This window comes from Pseudochaenichthys georgianus, chromosome 16, assembly GCF_902827115.2.
Source record: "Pseudochaenichthys georgianus chromosome 16, fPseGeo1.2, whole genome shotgun sequence".
Classification (NCBI taxonomy): domain Eukaryota; kingdom Metazoa; phylum Chordata; class Actinopteri; order Perciformes; family Channichthyidae; genus Pseudochaenichthys; species Pseudochaenichthys georgianus.
Genome location: NC_047518.2, coordinates 41,490,062 through 41,507,736, shown reverse-complemented (window position 1 = coordinate 41,507,736; position 17,675 = coordinate 41,490,062). Strand labels below are relative to the sequence as shown.

Genomic DNA, 17,675 nt, shown 5'->3' with positions numbered 1-17,675 from the left:
AAGGAGTAAAGGATCTCAATTAAAAGGAGTATGAGTGAGGGAGGTTAGGGCACTGTGATATTTCTTCAGGCTACGGGGGGTTTCATAGGATTTGAGGTGTTATTTATTTATTTTATTATTATTATTGTAAAGGGATTTAGATTGTGAACCAACGCGTATTGTCTGATCCACACTTGGAACAGAAAAAGCCGGTAAAGCACCATTAAGCTGGATAAGAATAAGAAGTCAATGAAACACCCCCATACTTCCTTTTTCTACACTCTCAGAAAGTTGCTTAGTATACACCAGTGTTTCCCCTCTATACAAATAGTGGCGGTGCAGCTAGGGGGCGCCAGCCAGGTACCCAAAGAATATATATTTGATTGTTTGTTATGTGGATTTGTAGTATTTGTGTTACTGTATGTTCAATAGAGGTGTATTTTTGCTAAATCTTGAGACATTGCCACTGTATGTGACAGGGCCGAATTTTGGCATATAGGCGCCAGGCGGTCGCCTAGGGCGCCAGATCAGGGGGGCGCTGGCAGCTCTGGGAGGGGAAAAAACATTTTTGACCGTTGGCGCTCATCCTAATTTTCGGCCTTGATGTAACAACATTCATAATTAAGTAAATGTAACACCCTTTTCACCCCGGTTACACTTTTCATTTGCCCTGTACGATGGGCGCTGTAAGTGATGAAAGTGGGGGATGTGGGGGAACCTGCCCTGGTACTAGGCCTCAAGAGCCTTTCTTGTGCTGGCAGACACATAGAAACAAATTGGCGCTGCGCACTTCGCACGCGCACACACTACACAATTCACGAAAACCTATTTTTGGGACCTGGTAGAATCTTTTGTCGACGTTCTAGGCTAAAAAAGTGAAATTTCCATTCCAGTATGGAATGATTACAAATATTTGGACTATTTGAATATATTTGCAAGATTTTTGCTATACCAAGTTTCTATCCTCATGGTACATGTTGTAAGTTGCTTTGAATAACAGTGACAGCTAAAATAAACGCTTTCCTCGTTTGAATGGGGATGACCTATCACCACATGCTTGTATGGAGTATTGTCGTGTGTTCAAGTGCAACTTCCTAGTGAGCAGCATTAAGCCTGTGTTCATATACTGCACTGTTGAATCCTTCAATTCAAACAATATTACATCTCTGGAGACTGTAAGACATCCACAAATAATATAAATATATGCATACATGTGGTTAACTATAGCAGTAAGTATTTTTATTTTCATTTGTCCAGACGAAACTTTGTGTTTTAATATTTCCTTTCTTGTGTTGCCTGCATTTTAGAAACTGCTTATTGTAAATTAAAGGAGATTGTTATTATTGACACTGATAATAATTATATGCCATTTATCATTTTTAAGAAGTCAGTTTCAAAGTCAGTTTCAAAGTCTCTGAGTGGTGGAAACAATATGACGGAAATATGGAAATGTTAAAAAGTGTATGTAAGTCAAAAGTATAGACGCACTAAACTTAAAGACTCACCAAAGTGTGAATAATAATAGTTTGCATGAAAACTATTTAATGTCCCGTATAAGGAATTTAAATCAGCAACTACTTCAGACACTTCACCATAAGTGTGTGAGCAGCGCCACCTGCAGGACATCAGGGTTGAATAACAGGAAGTGAAACACATCAGACCGTGGTAACCGCAGCAACATTTTTATTCAAAAAAAGCATATATTGAGGAGTTAAAGATGCATATACTTACATGTGTAAATAATGTTCAAATACACACAGTTGGAAAACAATGTGCTTCAGCAGCTGCAATGTCGTTACGCCTGCAGGGATGTTATGGTCTCATGAATCTCCCTGAAATGGAGGGGAGATTTCTTTTTTTGTGGGGGGGGGGGGGGGGGGGTGTCACATCCCTTTTTAAAAAGTTTCCGAAGCACGAAGCTTAAAATGGAAGACAGCTCCTTTCGGGGGTTCATCACGACATCTCAATGAAAACACTTTCTCTGCTGCAGCACTGACTCCACCAACACAACGTGAGATTCACGTCCAATATATATTCCTTTATTCTTTACACACTGCTCTCACATTTCAGAGGAGCTTTATCTTACACATCGGTCCATTAGTTGGCAGCATGTCGGAGCATGGTATCCGACAGGCTGGGCAGTCTCTGATAAAAGTGTATCTGAGGGTTTTGGGGGGGGATTTTGGGGGCGTTTCTGGAGATACTTCTGTAGAGAGGTGCCTGCTTTCAGAAGGAGGGAGGCAGGGGGCGGCTCTGCCTAGTTGGCGGGTTGGGGTCGTCCGTCCGGGATGAGCGAGGTGAAGAAGGTTCTGATGAAGGACCAGGCAGTGGAGAGGAAGGGAGGCTCGGGGGGGGCAGCAGCAGCCTGGTCCTCTGCGACTCCCCCCCCCCCCTCCACGCTGTCCTCCTCCTCCAGACCCTCGTCCATCAGACGCTCCTGAGACACACACAACAGTGAAGATGAGATGCTATACGACGTGATCATAACATATATGGGGGCTCCCAAACTCTGGAACTCCCCCCCCCCCTTCACATCCCACAGTCTGACACAATCACCACATTCAAGACCCTCCTCAAAACCCACCTGTTCAGATCAGCCTACTCACTGTCGTGCTCCCTATCGTCTGTCTCCCCTGAATAACCTGTCCCTATCATGTGTGTCCACTTCAATTGTCTTCTCCATGATGGCATGTTTGTGTTTTATCATGTTCTGTTGCTTTTACCTTAGAATATTTAACAAACTGTACGGTGTCCTTGGGTGTGAAAGGCGCCTTAAATAAAATGTATTATTATTATAACGTTTGTCGGTGTTTTGAGTGTGTCATTTAATTTATACAGCACTTTACGAGATAAGATAAGATGGACGTTTATTAATCCCCGTGGGGAAATTAAGTAGTTTAACAGCAACAGGGTAAGATTGAAAAACAGGACAGCACAGATTCATACAATTAAAGACACAAATAAAATGATATACAGTTACAGTAACAATAAGAAATGAATTCAAATGAACATATATATATATTTGGCGTCACTCAAATGGACACTACGAGCGCACTTTACAAAAGCAGTCGCATAAAAACCCCTCAATTGGTTCGGACAAAGAAACTACAGGACAGAAAGCAGAGTGGGGGGTAGGAGTTCCTAGTAACTTTGAACATTACCAAAACAATTCTAAATGAACTTAAGCAGGTTAAGGGACATTCTTCAGCTCACCATTTCCTGTATGTCTTGGTGTCTCTCTGCTTCCTCTCGAGGCGCGGCTGCTGCTCCTCCTCCTCCTCCTCCTCCTCCGACGTTCTGCTGATCCGGCCTGAAGGGAAACCAACCGGCCTGATGCCTGGAGGAGAAATACAAACGTCAGCAAACTCTCAGACTTGACTTCAATGCTCTTTAAAAACCCTTCCACACATGAACAAGTTGAACTCACTGTACAAGGACAGAATATGAAATCAAATAATGTACATTAAGACACATATTCCTCTTTAAACCCAGGTGACTCACAGGTATACGAGCAGCATGGCCCCCACCACCATGGCGAAGCGGCTGAAGGAGGAGTAGAAGTAGACGATGCTGAGCAGCACTCCGGCGCGTGACACCGTGTAAAGCCAGTCCAGCCAATCACGGTTCAGCTCGTCGTCGTTCATCACCGCGCCGCCCTGCGCGTTCATCTGGATGTTGGGGTTGGCCGGCTGGTTCTCGGGCAGCGGGTTGGGGGCCGGGTTGGGTCCCAGCGGGGGGTTGGGCTGCACGGCTTCATTAGGCTGGGCTGGCTGATGGGGTGAGGAGGAAGGGGGGGAGGGAGGGGGGTCGCTGGGAGGCTGGGAGGCAGCTACTGCTGCTTGACTGGAGAGAGAGGAGGAGAGGGAAAGAGGAGTCAGGGGGGAAGTAGTGGAGTACAAATACTTCATTACTGTATTTAAGTACATCGTTCTGGTATCAGTACTTTACTCCACTACTTATTTTTCTGACCACTTTTTACTTTCTACTTCTTACATGTTGAACTCAAATACCTGTACTTTCTACTTCTTACATGTTGAACTCAAATACCTGTACTTTCTACTTCTTACATGTTGAACACAAATACCTGTACTTTCTACTTCTTACATGTTGAACACAAATACCTGTACTTTCTACTTCTTACATGTTGAACCCAAATACCTGTACTTTCTACTTCTTACATGTTGAACCCAAATACCTGTACTTTCTACTTCTCACATGTTGAACACAAATACCTGTACTTTCTACTTCTTACATGTTGAACCCAAATACCTGTACTTTCTACTTCTTATATGTTGAACTCAAATACCTGTACTTTCTACTTCTTACATGTTGAACCCAAATACCTGTACTTTCTACTTCTCACATGTTGAACTCAAATACCTGTACTTTCTACTTCTCACATGTTGAACTCAAATACCTGTACTTTCTACTTCTTACATGTTGAACTCAAATACCTGTACTTTCTACTTCTCACATGTTGAACTCAAATACCTGTACTTTCTACTTCTCACATGTTGAACTCAAATACCTGTACTTTCTACTTCTCACATGTTGAACTCAAATACCTGTACTTTCTACTTCTTACATGTTGAACTCAAATACCTGTACTTTCTACTTCTCACATGTTGAACTCAAATACCTGTACTTTCTACTTCTTACATGTTGAACTCAAATACCTGTACTTTCTACTTCTCACATGTTGAACTCAAATACCTGTACTTTCTACTTCTCACATGTTGAACTCAAATACCTGTACTTTCTACTTCTCACATGTTGAACACAAATACCTGTACTTTCTACTTCTTACATGTTGAACCCAAATACCTGTACTTTCTACTTCTCACATGTTGAACACAAATACCTGTACTTTCTACTTCTTACATGTTGAACTCAAATACCTGTACTTTCTACTTCTTACATGTTGAACACAAATACCTGTACTTTCTACTTCTCTCATTTTCCAAACAGCTGGTTCCTTTAGTCTGAATGTGTGTTTGGTGCGTGATCATTATTCTTTAGAGTCACAGCGTGCCTATTGGTTGGATCACGATCCGTGTATCCATCACTTCCTGGTCTTCTCTAAAGAAGAGGGACCAATGGAAACGTTGTCATGTTGCCGTTGTTCAGCATGGAAACATTCATTAGCTAACAATGACATTATTGTTCTGTTAATATAAAGGGAGGTCAGGTACTCGTTAAAACAGCTGCTAGTTATGGGTACTTTTTACTGAAGTACACTTCAAAGCCTCTTTACTTTCACTTGAGTTAAGAAGTTTAGTCAGTACTTCTACTTTCACCAGAGTATTTTTAAACACGAGTATCTGAACTTCTACTTGAGTAAAGGATGTGTGTACTTTTGCCATCTCTGGAAAGAGGAGTCAAGTAATTAGAAGCAAATAAAAGTATCAATAACTCAACTTAAAGAAGGACTGATCTACAAAAGAGGTTTCAGTTCATCACCCCGTGTTACCTTCAAATTATTACATTACTATTTAAAAAGACTGAAACAGTACTTGTGACTGAGACGGCAGAACGGCTGCTAAAGTGTGAAACTGTTTACCCGGAAGTGTTTAAAATAGTAGGGTTTTAGTAAAAGTGTGTTTTTAGGAATTGGCCTGGATAAATGAGACTTGATATAGATTTGAAATATAGATTTGCGATTATTAAACACGGTCTATTTACATCAATTCATAGCATTTCTTTTAATGTTTGCAGGTTTTTTGTTCACCGTGGAGGCATGACGGAAAGAAAAAACGTTACATCGCAAATTCAAGATAACGCAGTGGAAAAAATGTACGTTCGAAAGATCAATCTGAGGCTGTATTCCTTCAAATATACAGATTCGGTTTCATTTCAAATTATTCAGCACTTTAAAAGTAAGAGAGAGAGACATAACTACACTGTAGCTATGCACACATGACAACAAAACCCTTGAATCTTGAATCACTTACTACTGCATGTAGTAGTGGCGTGCGTACATCTGCTGCCACCACAGCATCTGCATGGGCATGTACATGGGGTGGGGGGGCATGTTGGCGGGGAGGTCGCCCTGCAACGGGACCTGCGCTCCGTCAGGCCTGGGGAGGAATAACAGGTCTGTTATTAAATGTGTCAAAACAAAACACACAGTCGAATGACAACAACAACATATTCTGTCTGCCTTGTTAGTTTGCGCTCCTGATTATCCACACAAACATTCAAACAATTAAACAGACTTGAAATGACGAAGGCAATTGCAATGCAAACGGCAAGGTATTACAAAATGCAAACCATACGTTGGTGTTTGATCTTCACCTCTATATCAAGAATTCATTTTTCTTTAGGTGTTTATTATGAATTCAACTAAAACACTGACAACAAATAAAAACTTGGGTATGTAAGAAGGAGATTCAAAATATGACACAAATTCATCATACCCTCATAATGTAAAATAAACAAGGTTTGAATTGAAGTTAAACACTATTCCCTGCTTCCAAAATACTTAACCCTTAGATGCATAAGTGGGTCTTTTTTGACCCGGTGAGGTTGTTTTTTTTTAAGTATCTTTTTTTTATCATTTCATATTCCAGCTATTCCTCAAAAACATGTTTTGGATATCGTGCCATTCAAATTTTAAATGCACATTTTAAGAAATTGTAGTTTTTTATTTCTACCCCAAGCTTCCATACGTGGGTCAAAAATGACCCGCATGCATTTTCTATGGGAACCTTTGATTCTTATCACCTGTTGCTGTCAGGAATACATTCACTGTGGACCACACTGACTACATCACAAGGGACACCTCTCAGGAAGATTATTTCACACAGCAAGATCTAAAACCTGTCAGTATTATAATAATAATAATAATAATAATAATAATAATAATAATACATTATATTTGTATAGGGCTTTTCAAGGACTCAAAATCGCTTTACAATATAAGGGAACGTTAGGGTGGGGGGTATAGGACTATCAAACTTGATCAACCGGCATGGATGATGGGGGGGGGCTATGAGTAGACAAGAGGAGAAGAGTCTTGAAAAGGGACTGGGATACTGTGAGGGTCTCAGAATAGCGGAGATCTTTGCATCGTTATGTTCAAAACGTGTAAAAAAAAAAAATCTAAAACGATAAATAGTGAAAAATTAAATAAAATATTTCTAGTGTGAACCAAAATATAATACTAAATATTATAGAAGTGATTTTTCTTAACCAAAATGACAAAGATGGCATAAAAACACATATTATTCTAATACGGGTCCTTTTTGACCCACTTATGGAAGAGTGTAGGGTCCAGCCACTCTCAGGGCATCCAAGGGTTAAACATATTATTTTCTGTTTATATTGTATAGTTTATACTGCTACCATCAAAGGATGCTTCAGAGTGACCTTATTGAATCGAGGGATCCGGTATCTCCCATTAGTCAATCCTCTCAGTAGACCCAGAGCTGAATCCAGATCAAATGCACAAAGGCTCTTTGAGCATGTTTTCTCTCAGTGATCGTGCTGTTGTGTTAAATGTGTGTTGTTTGTTTTTCATGTATCGTGTCTTGATGTGTGTCTGTTGATGTTACACATGGAGCTGCTGTCAGAGGCTTGCTCACCACTGAGGGACTCCAGCGGGGCCCTGAGGGTTGGACTGGGGGAAGCCGCCGCCGCCGCGATACCTCAGGCCATCATAACTTCCTGGGACAGAAGAGGAAGAGGAGGAACTGGCAGCGGAGGCAGAGCTGGCACCGTCTGAACTCTGGAGATAAGAAATGTAACAGCCATTAGGAGCCGGGAAGGGCACATTGCTGCACAATTAAATAATCAATACACAGACAATACAATGTGTGATAAAGGCGTGTTCAAATAGAACGTGAAGCCAGTTTGAACAAGGTAGTGTCACTGCAAACACATAGTAAGGTCGGTATCGGCACAGATAATCTGATTCTGATGACATTTTATTACATCCCTACAAATATCACTTCTGCAGTAGTTATGTTCAAATCAAATCAAATCAAGTTTAATTAAACAGCCTACAGTAGAGACACTTTACAGCAAATACAACAGCACAGATAGTTCAGTATTATTTATTGATTTGGCTGGGTGTATATGTGCATATTAAATGTACCGTAATTGGTATATAATTATTAATTGTAGTATAAATGTATTGCTATCGATGTACGTACGATTCTTTGTATCTATGCATCTGCTCTGCTCAGTATAAATGCAAAATCATAAAAACAGTTGAGAAAAAAAAGGTGACGTATACATTTTCTTAAGGTTTAAAACAAACAGGATTTTGAAGATAGGGTTTATCTGAGTTCAACACGACACAGAGCTCCGAATCAACTTCATGGATGTTTGTCCAAGGATAAACAACTCTGCTAACAAGCCTCGACTGTCACACACACATTGTTTGAGCCCTATAATAAAGGTAAACACAGAGCAGCGTGCGTGTGTGTGTGTGTGTGTGTGTGTGTGTGTGTGTGTGTGGTGTGTGTGTGTGGTGTGTGTTGTGTGTGTGTGTGTGTGTGTGTGTGTGTGTGTGTGTGTGTGTGTGTGTGTACACACTCACGGTGGAGTCAGGAGCAGAAGAGTTGGCCGTGGAGGGGCTGCGGGGGGAGGGCGAGGCGGGGGGGGTGTGAGAGGCACACACCAGGTGCATCATGTGGTATTCATCCTGCTGCAGGTCGACGCGGTCAGGGGAGGAGGAGGAGGAGGAGGAGGAGGAGGAGGAGGAGGAGGAGGAGGAGGAGGAGAGAGAAAGGATTAGTATGGACACGACACAACACTCCTCCTTTGTTGGTCCAACACATCAGAACAGCTTTCGTTTCCTTGGCAGATGGTTTCATTTCCCCCACAGACGCAGACACGTGACTCCTGTTCCAAGCTCCTCTGATGTGTCAGCTATTCTGTCAGACATGATTTTTAAATGTATATTTTGGACAAGCTATTTGATTCTTTAGGGCAGCGGCTCTGAAATGGGGGTACGCGGACCCCTAGCGGTACGTTGGAGTACTGCAGGGGGTACGTGAGATTTCTTTTTAAGTTAATGAAAAAAAAAACATAAGTGATGCATTTAAACAAACTGCTAATAGTAGATGAACTACTTTATTCAAAGGTTTACAGAAACTCTGGATAATAAAATGGGAACAATAAACAGGGTGCTCTCTTTTCCTCTCCCTCTCCTGACAGCCCGTCAGTCTCGTGCAGCTCGCTGAACCTGTAATGAGTGACCCGACAGTAAAGAATACATATATTTATAACTAGTTCCAGAGTAGATAAACAAGCCAAGTGTGTTAGGTCAAACTCTTAGTGTATTTTGCTCCGCTCAACGGTCCGTCACAGCGGGGGAGCTGTGATCCAGAAGAGCTGCGTGTTCTCCGTCAAAAATAAAACATTTAAAGAACTAAAAACCTTTTGGGGGGATATTGGGAAAATATATTTGGGTGAGCTGCAAAACTATTGAATTGATGTTTCTCCCTTCCATAAGTTGACCTGCAGGAAACACATCAGATCTCAGCAGCTCTTACCTTTCTGAGCACGTCTTTGAGCTGCAGGTGGTCTTGCAGGAGTCTTCCCGAGTAAACCAGCCGCTGGTCTTTGGACAGCTGCAACACAAACAACATGGAGGTGAGACTAAGGAATAAGAAGTGCATTTAGGCCGCTCGTTGGTCCTTCTATCATTTCCACATAACAATCCTTTCTTCACCGTGTCACCAGATAAGGGTGGTTCTGCCGTGTAGAAAAAAGGCCTGAGAGTAAAAACCTCAAATACAACAAATGTTCAAAGTGTCTCCAAGGTCATAATAAAGCCTCGAGTAAAACCCTGCTCTGTGCTCTGCAGATAATACATTTGAAGGTGACAATTTCATAAGAAGCAGGACAAACTCCATGCGCCGATGAATATCAAGTTATATGATCATAAGCATCAGAACTGCTTCAACACGGAGGGTTTTGTGAGGTCCAAAATGTCTCTGTGTCATCGCTGATGGAGAACAGAAACATCAGCCCTTTTAAACCAAAACATGTTCATCTCTCACGGCCCGTCCGCACAGCGGCGTGCGTTGAAGCTTGCCGGCGGGCGTGTCTGAAACTCGACCAACAACCAATCACATGAATCTCCCGCCCCTGACACACAAGCAGCGGTTCGATTTGCTAGAGCTTGTACTGGCATATGATTCGATTGGCTGACGCTTCAAAAGTTGAACATTGCTCAGCTTTTGCCGTGAGCCACGCCAGCAAAGCTCCGCGTCACTTCCCACAATGCAGTTCGGCGAAAAGTGAATGGTGAAGCTTTCAACGCACGCCGCTGTGTGGACGGGCCGTTCTGTTTGCAGCTGTGTGGACGGGCCGTTCTGTTTGCAGCTGTGTGGACGGGCCGTTCTGTTTGCAGCTGTGTGGACGGGCCGTTCTGTTTGCAGCTGTGTGCGGGAGAGGTTGTTGCTGTGTGGAGGTTGTAACACGATATGAGGCACGTTTGAATGACATTAGCTGGGAAAGAGATTAGATTTCAAATTTGACAAAAGCACACCCAGTTTACACAATCATCATCTCTGTGCTTCACAAGGCTCTGTGCGGCAAGTCACTTTCCAAGGGACACTTTCCCACGATAGCAGACAAATACAAATGAATGATTGTATTATGGTGCGTTGGCTTTTATCATTAATAAGCTCCTTTCTCCTTTGCAGCACCATCTGATTATTGTTACACAAACAAACTAGTTGGGGCTCAAACCTTCACTGACATTTGAATACCTGTTACTTGTTGCTAGGCTGTGTCTTCTTGTTATGATGACAAAACGAAACAGAAACACCTTTAAAGGGTGGGGTTTTTCCAGACTGTTGCAATACAGATACACACATTTTGAAGATTCTGCAGCGGTGTTTAAGGTGTAGAAAGAAACTGTATATGTAAACTAAGGTGTGCAGTTGATGAATAATTACCTAAAGAGGATATTGTTTTTAAATGATGTGTGAGCAGGAGGCCCGACAAAGCAACACAAAGCACCTGTGAACGACCTCGACACAGAGAATAAAGACCGCAGCATTGTGTTGAGTGTTACTGATTGTTTGGAACCTTCTGAGCGTACAGGAAGTGGATTATGCTGCAGGACTGGTTTGAAAAGTATTTTTCCTCACAGTAAAACAACAGCTGAGCTTAGAGCTGAAGTGGGGAGTACATCGAACAGAACATTAACAGCATGCTAACAGAAAATACGACATCTGTTTGGTTCCAGCGTTAAAAAATTTGAGAAATTTATGTTTTTCCTTGTCTAACATCATTTTGAATAAAATATCAGTTGGTTTTGGACTGCTGGACTGACGGCAAAACAATACATTTGAAGAACTCTAGGAAATGTGTTGCATTGGTTTAACTGTTTTTGGAGAATAGCCGTTTAATCAATCACTTGAGAAACTGAATTGATTTTGATATTCTTTATTAAACCCCCGTGGGGGAATTGTTTCTCTGCATTTGACCCATTCTGTGTTAGGAGCAGTGGGCTGCCATTTTGAACGGCGCCCGGGGAGCAGTGTGGGGAACGGTGCCTTGCTCAGGGACACCTCGGTAGTACTTGGTCTTGCCGGGACTTGAACTGGTGACCAAGCCAAGTCCCAATCGACTTCGCCACCACCCCCCCAGCATAATAGAATAGAAAATGTATTAATAAAACATAATTATTAGTCAGTAACGGGTATCCAGAATAAGTTGTTAAGAGAACCTGTTCCTAGTTGTCCATTTACTTCAAATCACATGCACCCTCTTACATTCGACACGCACCCTCATACCACAGTGCCAATTTCCAAAGTTTGAGTGATGCCAGAAAACAATATTTCTGTTCGTCAAAAACATTACAATATGTCAAATAGACCGTCAGACGGCTTTGTTTTTACGGAGCTTGTACGTCGCGTTGTTGTTTCTTGTATTCGGGCGTCATTATGATATATCTTATATACAAGATCAGCGCCACAGTATTGCTCTCGTACTATCTTTTTCTTGAAAAAACCCTGTAGCTTTAATTCCTCCAACTTGTTTATTAAAATGATATCCGGGCATTTTGTCTTTTTGACTAAGGAAACCGTAATGAAAAACAAACACATTCACGCTACGAATATTCTACCATTTCATTTAAGATGAGTTAGACTGATCTGAAGATGCAGCCAGTGCTGATAATAAAAGTAGGTTCATGCTAATAAGCGTGAATGAACCCTTTTTCAACCTAAAGAATCAATAAGGCAATCGGTATTATTAAAATCGTATCAATGCTATTGACGCTATTTGGGACATTTTAGTCAGAGCCATCTAGTTTTATGTCCACCTAAACATAATCAATAAAATAATTCTAAGGGGCCACTCTGGGTACATGAGCCGGATTAAACTGTTCTTAAGACACGAAGACCTTACTAAAACCATTTCTAAGAAGAAACCACAAACACGGAGCAATTGGGGTTTTCTATTAAAATGTTCGTGTGTGGGAGTTTTTCAGTCTGTGGCTCGAAGTACGGTTTTATTGTCTCGTGCTTTTACATTTGTTTTCTTGTCCTATCGGTTTTGTCTAAATGTATTTATTCTGCTATTTATAGATGTATTGATATACAGCACTTTGGTCAACTCTGTGGTTTTTAAATGTGCTATATAAATAAAGTTGGATTGGAGGTAGAAGTACACGAAAGGAAACCAGAGAAGGTGGAGAGCTACTCACCGGCTTGCTGGGGTACACGTTGGAGATGTGAGTCTTCAGCCTCTCCACGGTCCAGTTGAGGAAGCAGTTTATGGTCTGGTCTTCATACTTCTGGTTGGGGGCCTTGAGGACCAGGGTCACAGGACTATCAACTGCCCAGGAGTCCATGGCTCATATTACTAGCAGGCTCTGAAGAACCTGAGCTTAGTGTTTCAACTCAGGACTGACCTGAGGAGGAAGGGACTTCAAATCCTCTCCATGCTGGACTCAGCTAAATCACGTCTCAAACTGTCCCTGCAAACAGAGGTGGGGGGGTTTCCATCTACAACATCTCCGTATGAGAAGTTGGTGGTTTCCAAGTTAATCGATGGGAATTCTTCCGTGGTGTTAGTTCGTTGATTTCTGGTAAAAAGAAAAGAGGAAGAGTCCCTGAGCTGTGGAGGAGGTATTTCATACAGGGTACAATGATCACATTAATACAACATGTATTTAAATCTAATATAGTTTTTTTTAGGGATGCTCCGATCGCCGGAATCAGTATCGGCCGATACCGATCGCCGATCCGATCGAGTGGGCGGGGCCTATGGGGATCTTCCATTTAAAGTGATGTTTAAAACTCAGTTAATGCTCATTCACTGGCGCTTCCACAAACAACAACCAACATAAGTTTACATTAACTTTGGAGAATAACACGGGAGAGATGAGCGGAAGTGCTCTCTCTCCCCCCCCCCCCCCCCCCTCTCTCTCTCTCCCCCCCCCCCTCTCTCTCCCTTTCCTGACAGCCTGTCAGTATCGTCTCAGTGAAGAATAAACATATGTATAACTAGTTGAGCTTGTTCCAGAGGTAGATCAAATAGCTAAGTGTGTTAGGTCTAACTCTTGTGTGTTCCGCTCTCCGCTCCGTCTCAGCGGGCGGAGCTGCAGGATTTCTGCTTCACACACGCGTTGCATTCCGCTATTTTCGGACACCTTGAAATAATGCCAGACCGGTGAAGCCATTTTGGCGAGCTTGTTTTGCCGCACACAGAGAAAAGTGTCATGTATTTTACGTCATGCGATCGGCTCTCGCAATCGGCATTTTTAGAGAGCACCGATCGATCGGCAGAGAGTGAGTGTCGACCGATATCGATCGGCGGGCGATCGATCGGAGCATCGCTAGTTTTTCTCATACACATAATACGTTTTATTTAAGTTATGTCTAATGTTCTGTCAGTTGTTATACCCTGGTCCATTAGAAACTAAATCTTATTTCAGCTATGTTTTTTTATGAATTCAACGACATAAAGGAATACACTCGTATAAATAACTTAAGAGGCTGTAGTTTGAATCAACACCTCTTTAAACCGAGTAAATGACGGCATAACTTATTGCAGGGTTGTTTCTATATGGAAAAAAACCACAATGTTGTTGTCCAATAAAGCGTCCGTCTGTCTCTGAATACCCTCCAGTTGGCACATCATGTCTGTGGCACTAAAAAATATTTTAATGAAGACATGCAATTTTAAAAAGTGGTTATTCAAGTTATATTCAAGTTATAACTTGGCCTCTTATACATGTGTGTGTTTTTACCTTGGCAAAAACATATCGACATAGTGTTATGATACAAATAGGAGGATTCCAAAGAGTCTCACCTTTACATATTAACCTGACAGAACAAGCGGTAACTAGTTAAGACGAGCATGGAGGATGCGGCTCAGAAGATTCTAGTTTAGTTCATAATATGATGCACTTCTGTAGTTTGTAGGCAAAAACTAGAGGTGGAAAAAGTACTCAGATCTGGTACTTGAGTAAAAGTAGAAGTACCTGAGTGTAGAAATACTCTGTTACAGTAAAAGTCCTGCATTCAAAGTGTTTCTCAAGTAAAAGTAGAAAAGTATTATCATCAGAAATGACATAAAGTATGAAAAGTGAAAGTAGTCGTTGTGCAGATTGGTCCATTTCAGAATAATATATATGATATGTTTTATAATAATTGATCATTAAAGTGTTCTCAAAGCTGGTAAAGGTGCAGCTAGTTTGAATGACAAGTTTGTATACTGCAGGGTAGCTTGTGAATTTACTCCAGGAGGAACTAAAGTCTGATTTAAGTGTTGATTATATCAAACTTCATTAATCCAAATCTACAAAGTAATTTAAGGAGTAAAAGTACACGATTTACCTCTGAACTGTAGTGGGGTAGAAGTACAAAGTATCAAAACATGGAAAATACTCAAGTAAAGTACCTCAACATTTTACTTAAGTAAAGTACTTGAGTACATATAGTTAGTTAATTTACACTAGACTAGTGGCAAAAACATTGAAGCATAAAAAACGCGGATAAAGTTGGAATTTAATTTTGACTTCCTGACACCTGACATGTTGCGTCATCTTTACAGAACACTGTCAAAACAATGAACTAACTATAAATCATCCCGAGCCAAGCTGAATCCGGGGATTAATATCACAATGCACTTTTAACCAATACTACTCTAGTGTTCACAAAGCAACAAACAGTCATTCCTAGCTTTAAAAGCCAAGTAGTCACTCCTGCTTAGGTGTTTGACCCTTCGTGAAAGCAGGAGAAAGTGTTAGCTTGTTGGCTAACACGTTAGCTTAGGTGTTGCTAGGTAGAATATTCGGTTGGCGTTGCTAACCGTTGGCCGCGGTGAAAACACATTTAACGGTATTAGTTTAACGACATGAAGACGGTCTATAAGTATTCGAAGAGGTTTATTATCGTACCTGTTTTTTACTCTGGCTGTGTTACCGTCGTCTCTTCGTCCCAGCTCCCTTGTTGTTGTAATGTCGGGTGTGAGACCGGAAGCCACGACATCATCTTCCTCACAACAGCTGATCAGGGAAAACAATCCAGAGGTAAAGGAAGTACGAAGATCTTTAAGTAAAAGTAGCAATACTACACTGTAAAAATACTCTGTTACAAGTACAAGTCCTGGTTTAACCCATAAGAACCCGGACCCATTTCTACTTTTGGGAAAATTAAGAGGAACATAATTTAGACTAAATAGAAGAAACCCCCCTAGTGTCAAATATCTGAAATGTGACAGATATGTGACATTGGGCTTTAATGGTAAAACAACTCTTATTTATAACTTAATGAGGATGATTTGTTTGGTTTAAATTAGTTTGAACATTCTTTGAAGTTTAGAATAAAGAATATATTAACTCAATATAATTGAATCAGCTAAATTAACTGAGCACATTTTAATTGTTTGTATAAGTCACTATGGGTTTACTGTGAAAGTGTAGGGTTAAAGTCCCGATGTGACACCACCAGTGTCACCGCGATGTTTGTCTCATTTGTTTCATATACATGTGATCAATAAATGTTTCCACAACAGGTTAAATGTAATAAAGGACATTTATTTTCATTCTTAAATGGCTTGAATTTTACCTTTAGCAACAAACAACAAAGCTTCTGAAATGTAGCTAGTTCGGTCACACTTGTTAGCCTGGCACATAGACATGTTGGACATGTTGTTATGGGAACACAAAGTCACATGACCTGGACCATGACCCACCAGACTGTTCAGTGTGTGTCGGACTTCATGAGATAAAATAAAAGCTAAAGCTGTATAAGGAACTTTCCAGAAAATGTAAAGTCCATGTGACACCCTTGTCACGTTGGGTCCGTACTGGTTGATGTATTCGTCTGTATTTTAATGCATTACCGCAGAGTTGCAAGTAACTACATTTGTTTAAAAATCGAGTGGAATAAAATGTGCAAAATTGCCTCCAAAAATTAAGTAAAGTAAAACTATAAAGTATAACATGACAATACTCAAGGGGAAGTACAAGAACCTCAAAACTGTACTTAAGTACAGAAGGCTACTTGATTAAACGTACTTAGTTACTTTACACCGCTAGAGGTGGAGAAAGTATGTAGAAATCCTCTGCAACAACAAAGTCAAAGTCCTGCCTTTTTTTATCTTCATATTGTAGAATAAAAAATTGCAACGAGACATTAAAACAATTCAAGTTATTAGGCTGATCATTTCGATCAATATCCTTGTTTTAAGCATTAATACCTTTATTATGACATCACTGTATTTGTTGTAATACATTTTGTTTACATATTTGTTGTTGTTAGCTTCCAGTTTGTGTTCGGGCGGCAGACACCCTATCCGTTTTTAAGAGTGCGCTTAAGACCTTCCTTTTTGATAAAGCTTATAGTTAGGGCTGATTAGATTCAGCCCCTAGTTTTGCTGATATAGGCTTAGTTTGTCGGGGGACATCTTACTTCTTCCTTCTCTCTGTCTGTACCTGTGTACTCTCATGTTCCGATTAACCCAGCTTCCCCAAATGTCTTTCTTTTTGGTATCTATATACGCCGGGATCCGGAGTCATGGATGATCCTGCGGTCCTGTGTCCTGGATCGCGAGCGCTGGATCTTGAGTCGTGGCTGTGGTCCTGGATCATCGGTCCTGATGGATATCCTCGTGGATTCATCTTCCTATTATACACACATGCATTTCCAAACATTTGGACTACCTATGTTGCAAATGTATTATCTTTTCAATTTACACACGGCATCTATTGCACGTCTGTCCGTCCTGGGAGAGGGATCCCTCCTCTGTTGCTCTCCCTGAGGTTACTCCCATGTTCCTTTAAACTGTGGGTTTTCTTTGGAAGTTTTTCCTTGCACGATGTGAGGGTCTAAGGACAGAGGGTGTCGTATTGTCATACTGATATTCTGTACACACTGTGAAGACCACTGAGACAAATGTAACATTTGTGATATTGGGCTATATAAATAAACATTGATTGATTGATTGTTATAAATTGAGTTGAATCCTTTGACTTAACTTCCTATCTTTTTTCAACATTTGATTCCATTTTATGTTTTTATTTAATGCGTTCTAAATTGTCACAAAACCTGATTTCGATAACGTCATGACTTTACTTTCAATAGGATAATATTTTCAACATCGTAGTCGGACATTTTTTTAAGAGAGAAAAAACCCAATAATATAGGAAAAAACCTAAAGGCACTGAAAAAAGGGAAAAAATACAATCTTCGTATAAGACAAGCTAGAACCAGTGCTTACTT

The 17,675-nt window shown here is 41.0% G+C and overlaps 1 protein-coding gene across 1 annotated transcript; it reads right to left on the bottom strand.

The window, feature by feature from the left end:
- Nucleotides 1-1,645: 1,645 nt before the first annotated feature.
- herpud2 (HERPUD family member 2) lies at nt 1,646-15,702 on the bottom strand. The gene is made up of 9 exons (XM_034103073.2): nt 15,350-15,702; nt 12,650-13,030; nt 9,480-9,557; nt 8,522-8,629; nt 7,563-7,705; nt 5,931-6,056; nt 3,481-3,822; nt 3,193-3,316; nt 1,646-2,416 (listed from the first exon to the last, which is right to left on the bottom strand). The coding sequence occupies exons 2-9, from the start codon at nt 12,794-12,796 to the stop codon at nt 2,237-2,239; spliced, it is 1,248 nt and encodes a 415-aa protein (XP_033958964.1). The 5' UTR covers nt 12,797-13,030; nt 15,350-15,702; the 3' UTR covers nt 1,646-2,236.
- Nucleotides 15,703-17,675: the final 1,973 nt, after the last annotated feature.

Excerpts from the sequence above, each read along its gene's own strand:
- herpud2 (XM_034103073.2), bottom strand. The coding sequence starts at position 12,796 with ATGGACTCCTGGGCAGTTGATAGTCCTGTGACCCTGGTCCTCAAGGCC. Across the intron at positions 6,057-7,562 it reads CCCGCTGGAGTCCCTCAGTG|GCCTGACGGAGCGCAGGTCC; the intron begins GTGAGCAAGCCT and ends ATTCCTCCCCAG. Across the intron at positions 3,317-3,480 it reads GCCATGCTGCTCGTATACCT|GCATCAGGCCGGTTGGTTTC; the intron begins GTGAGTCACCTG and ends TTTCTCCTCCAG.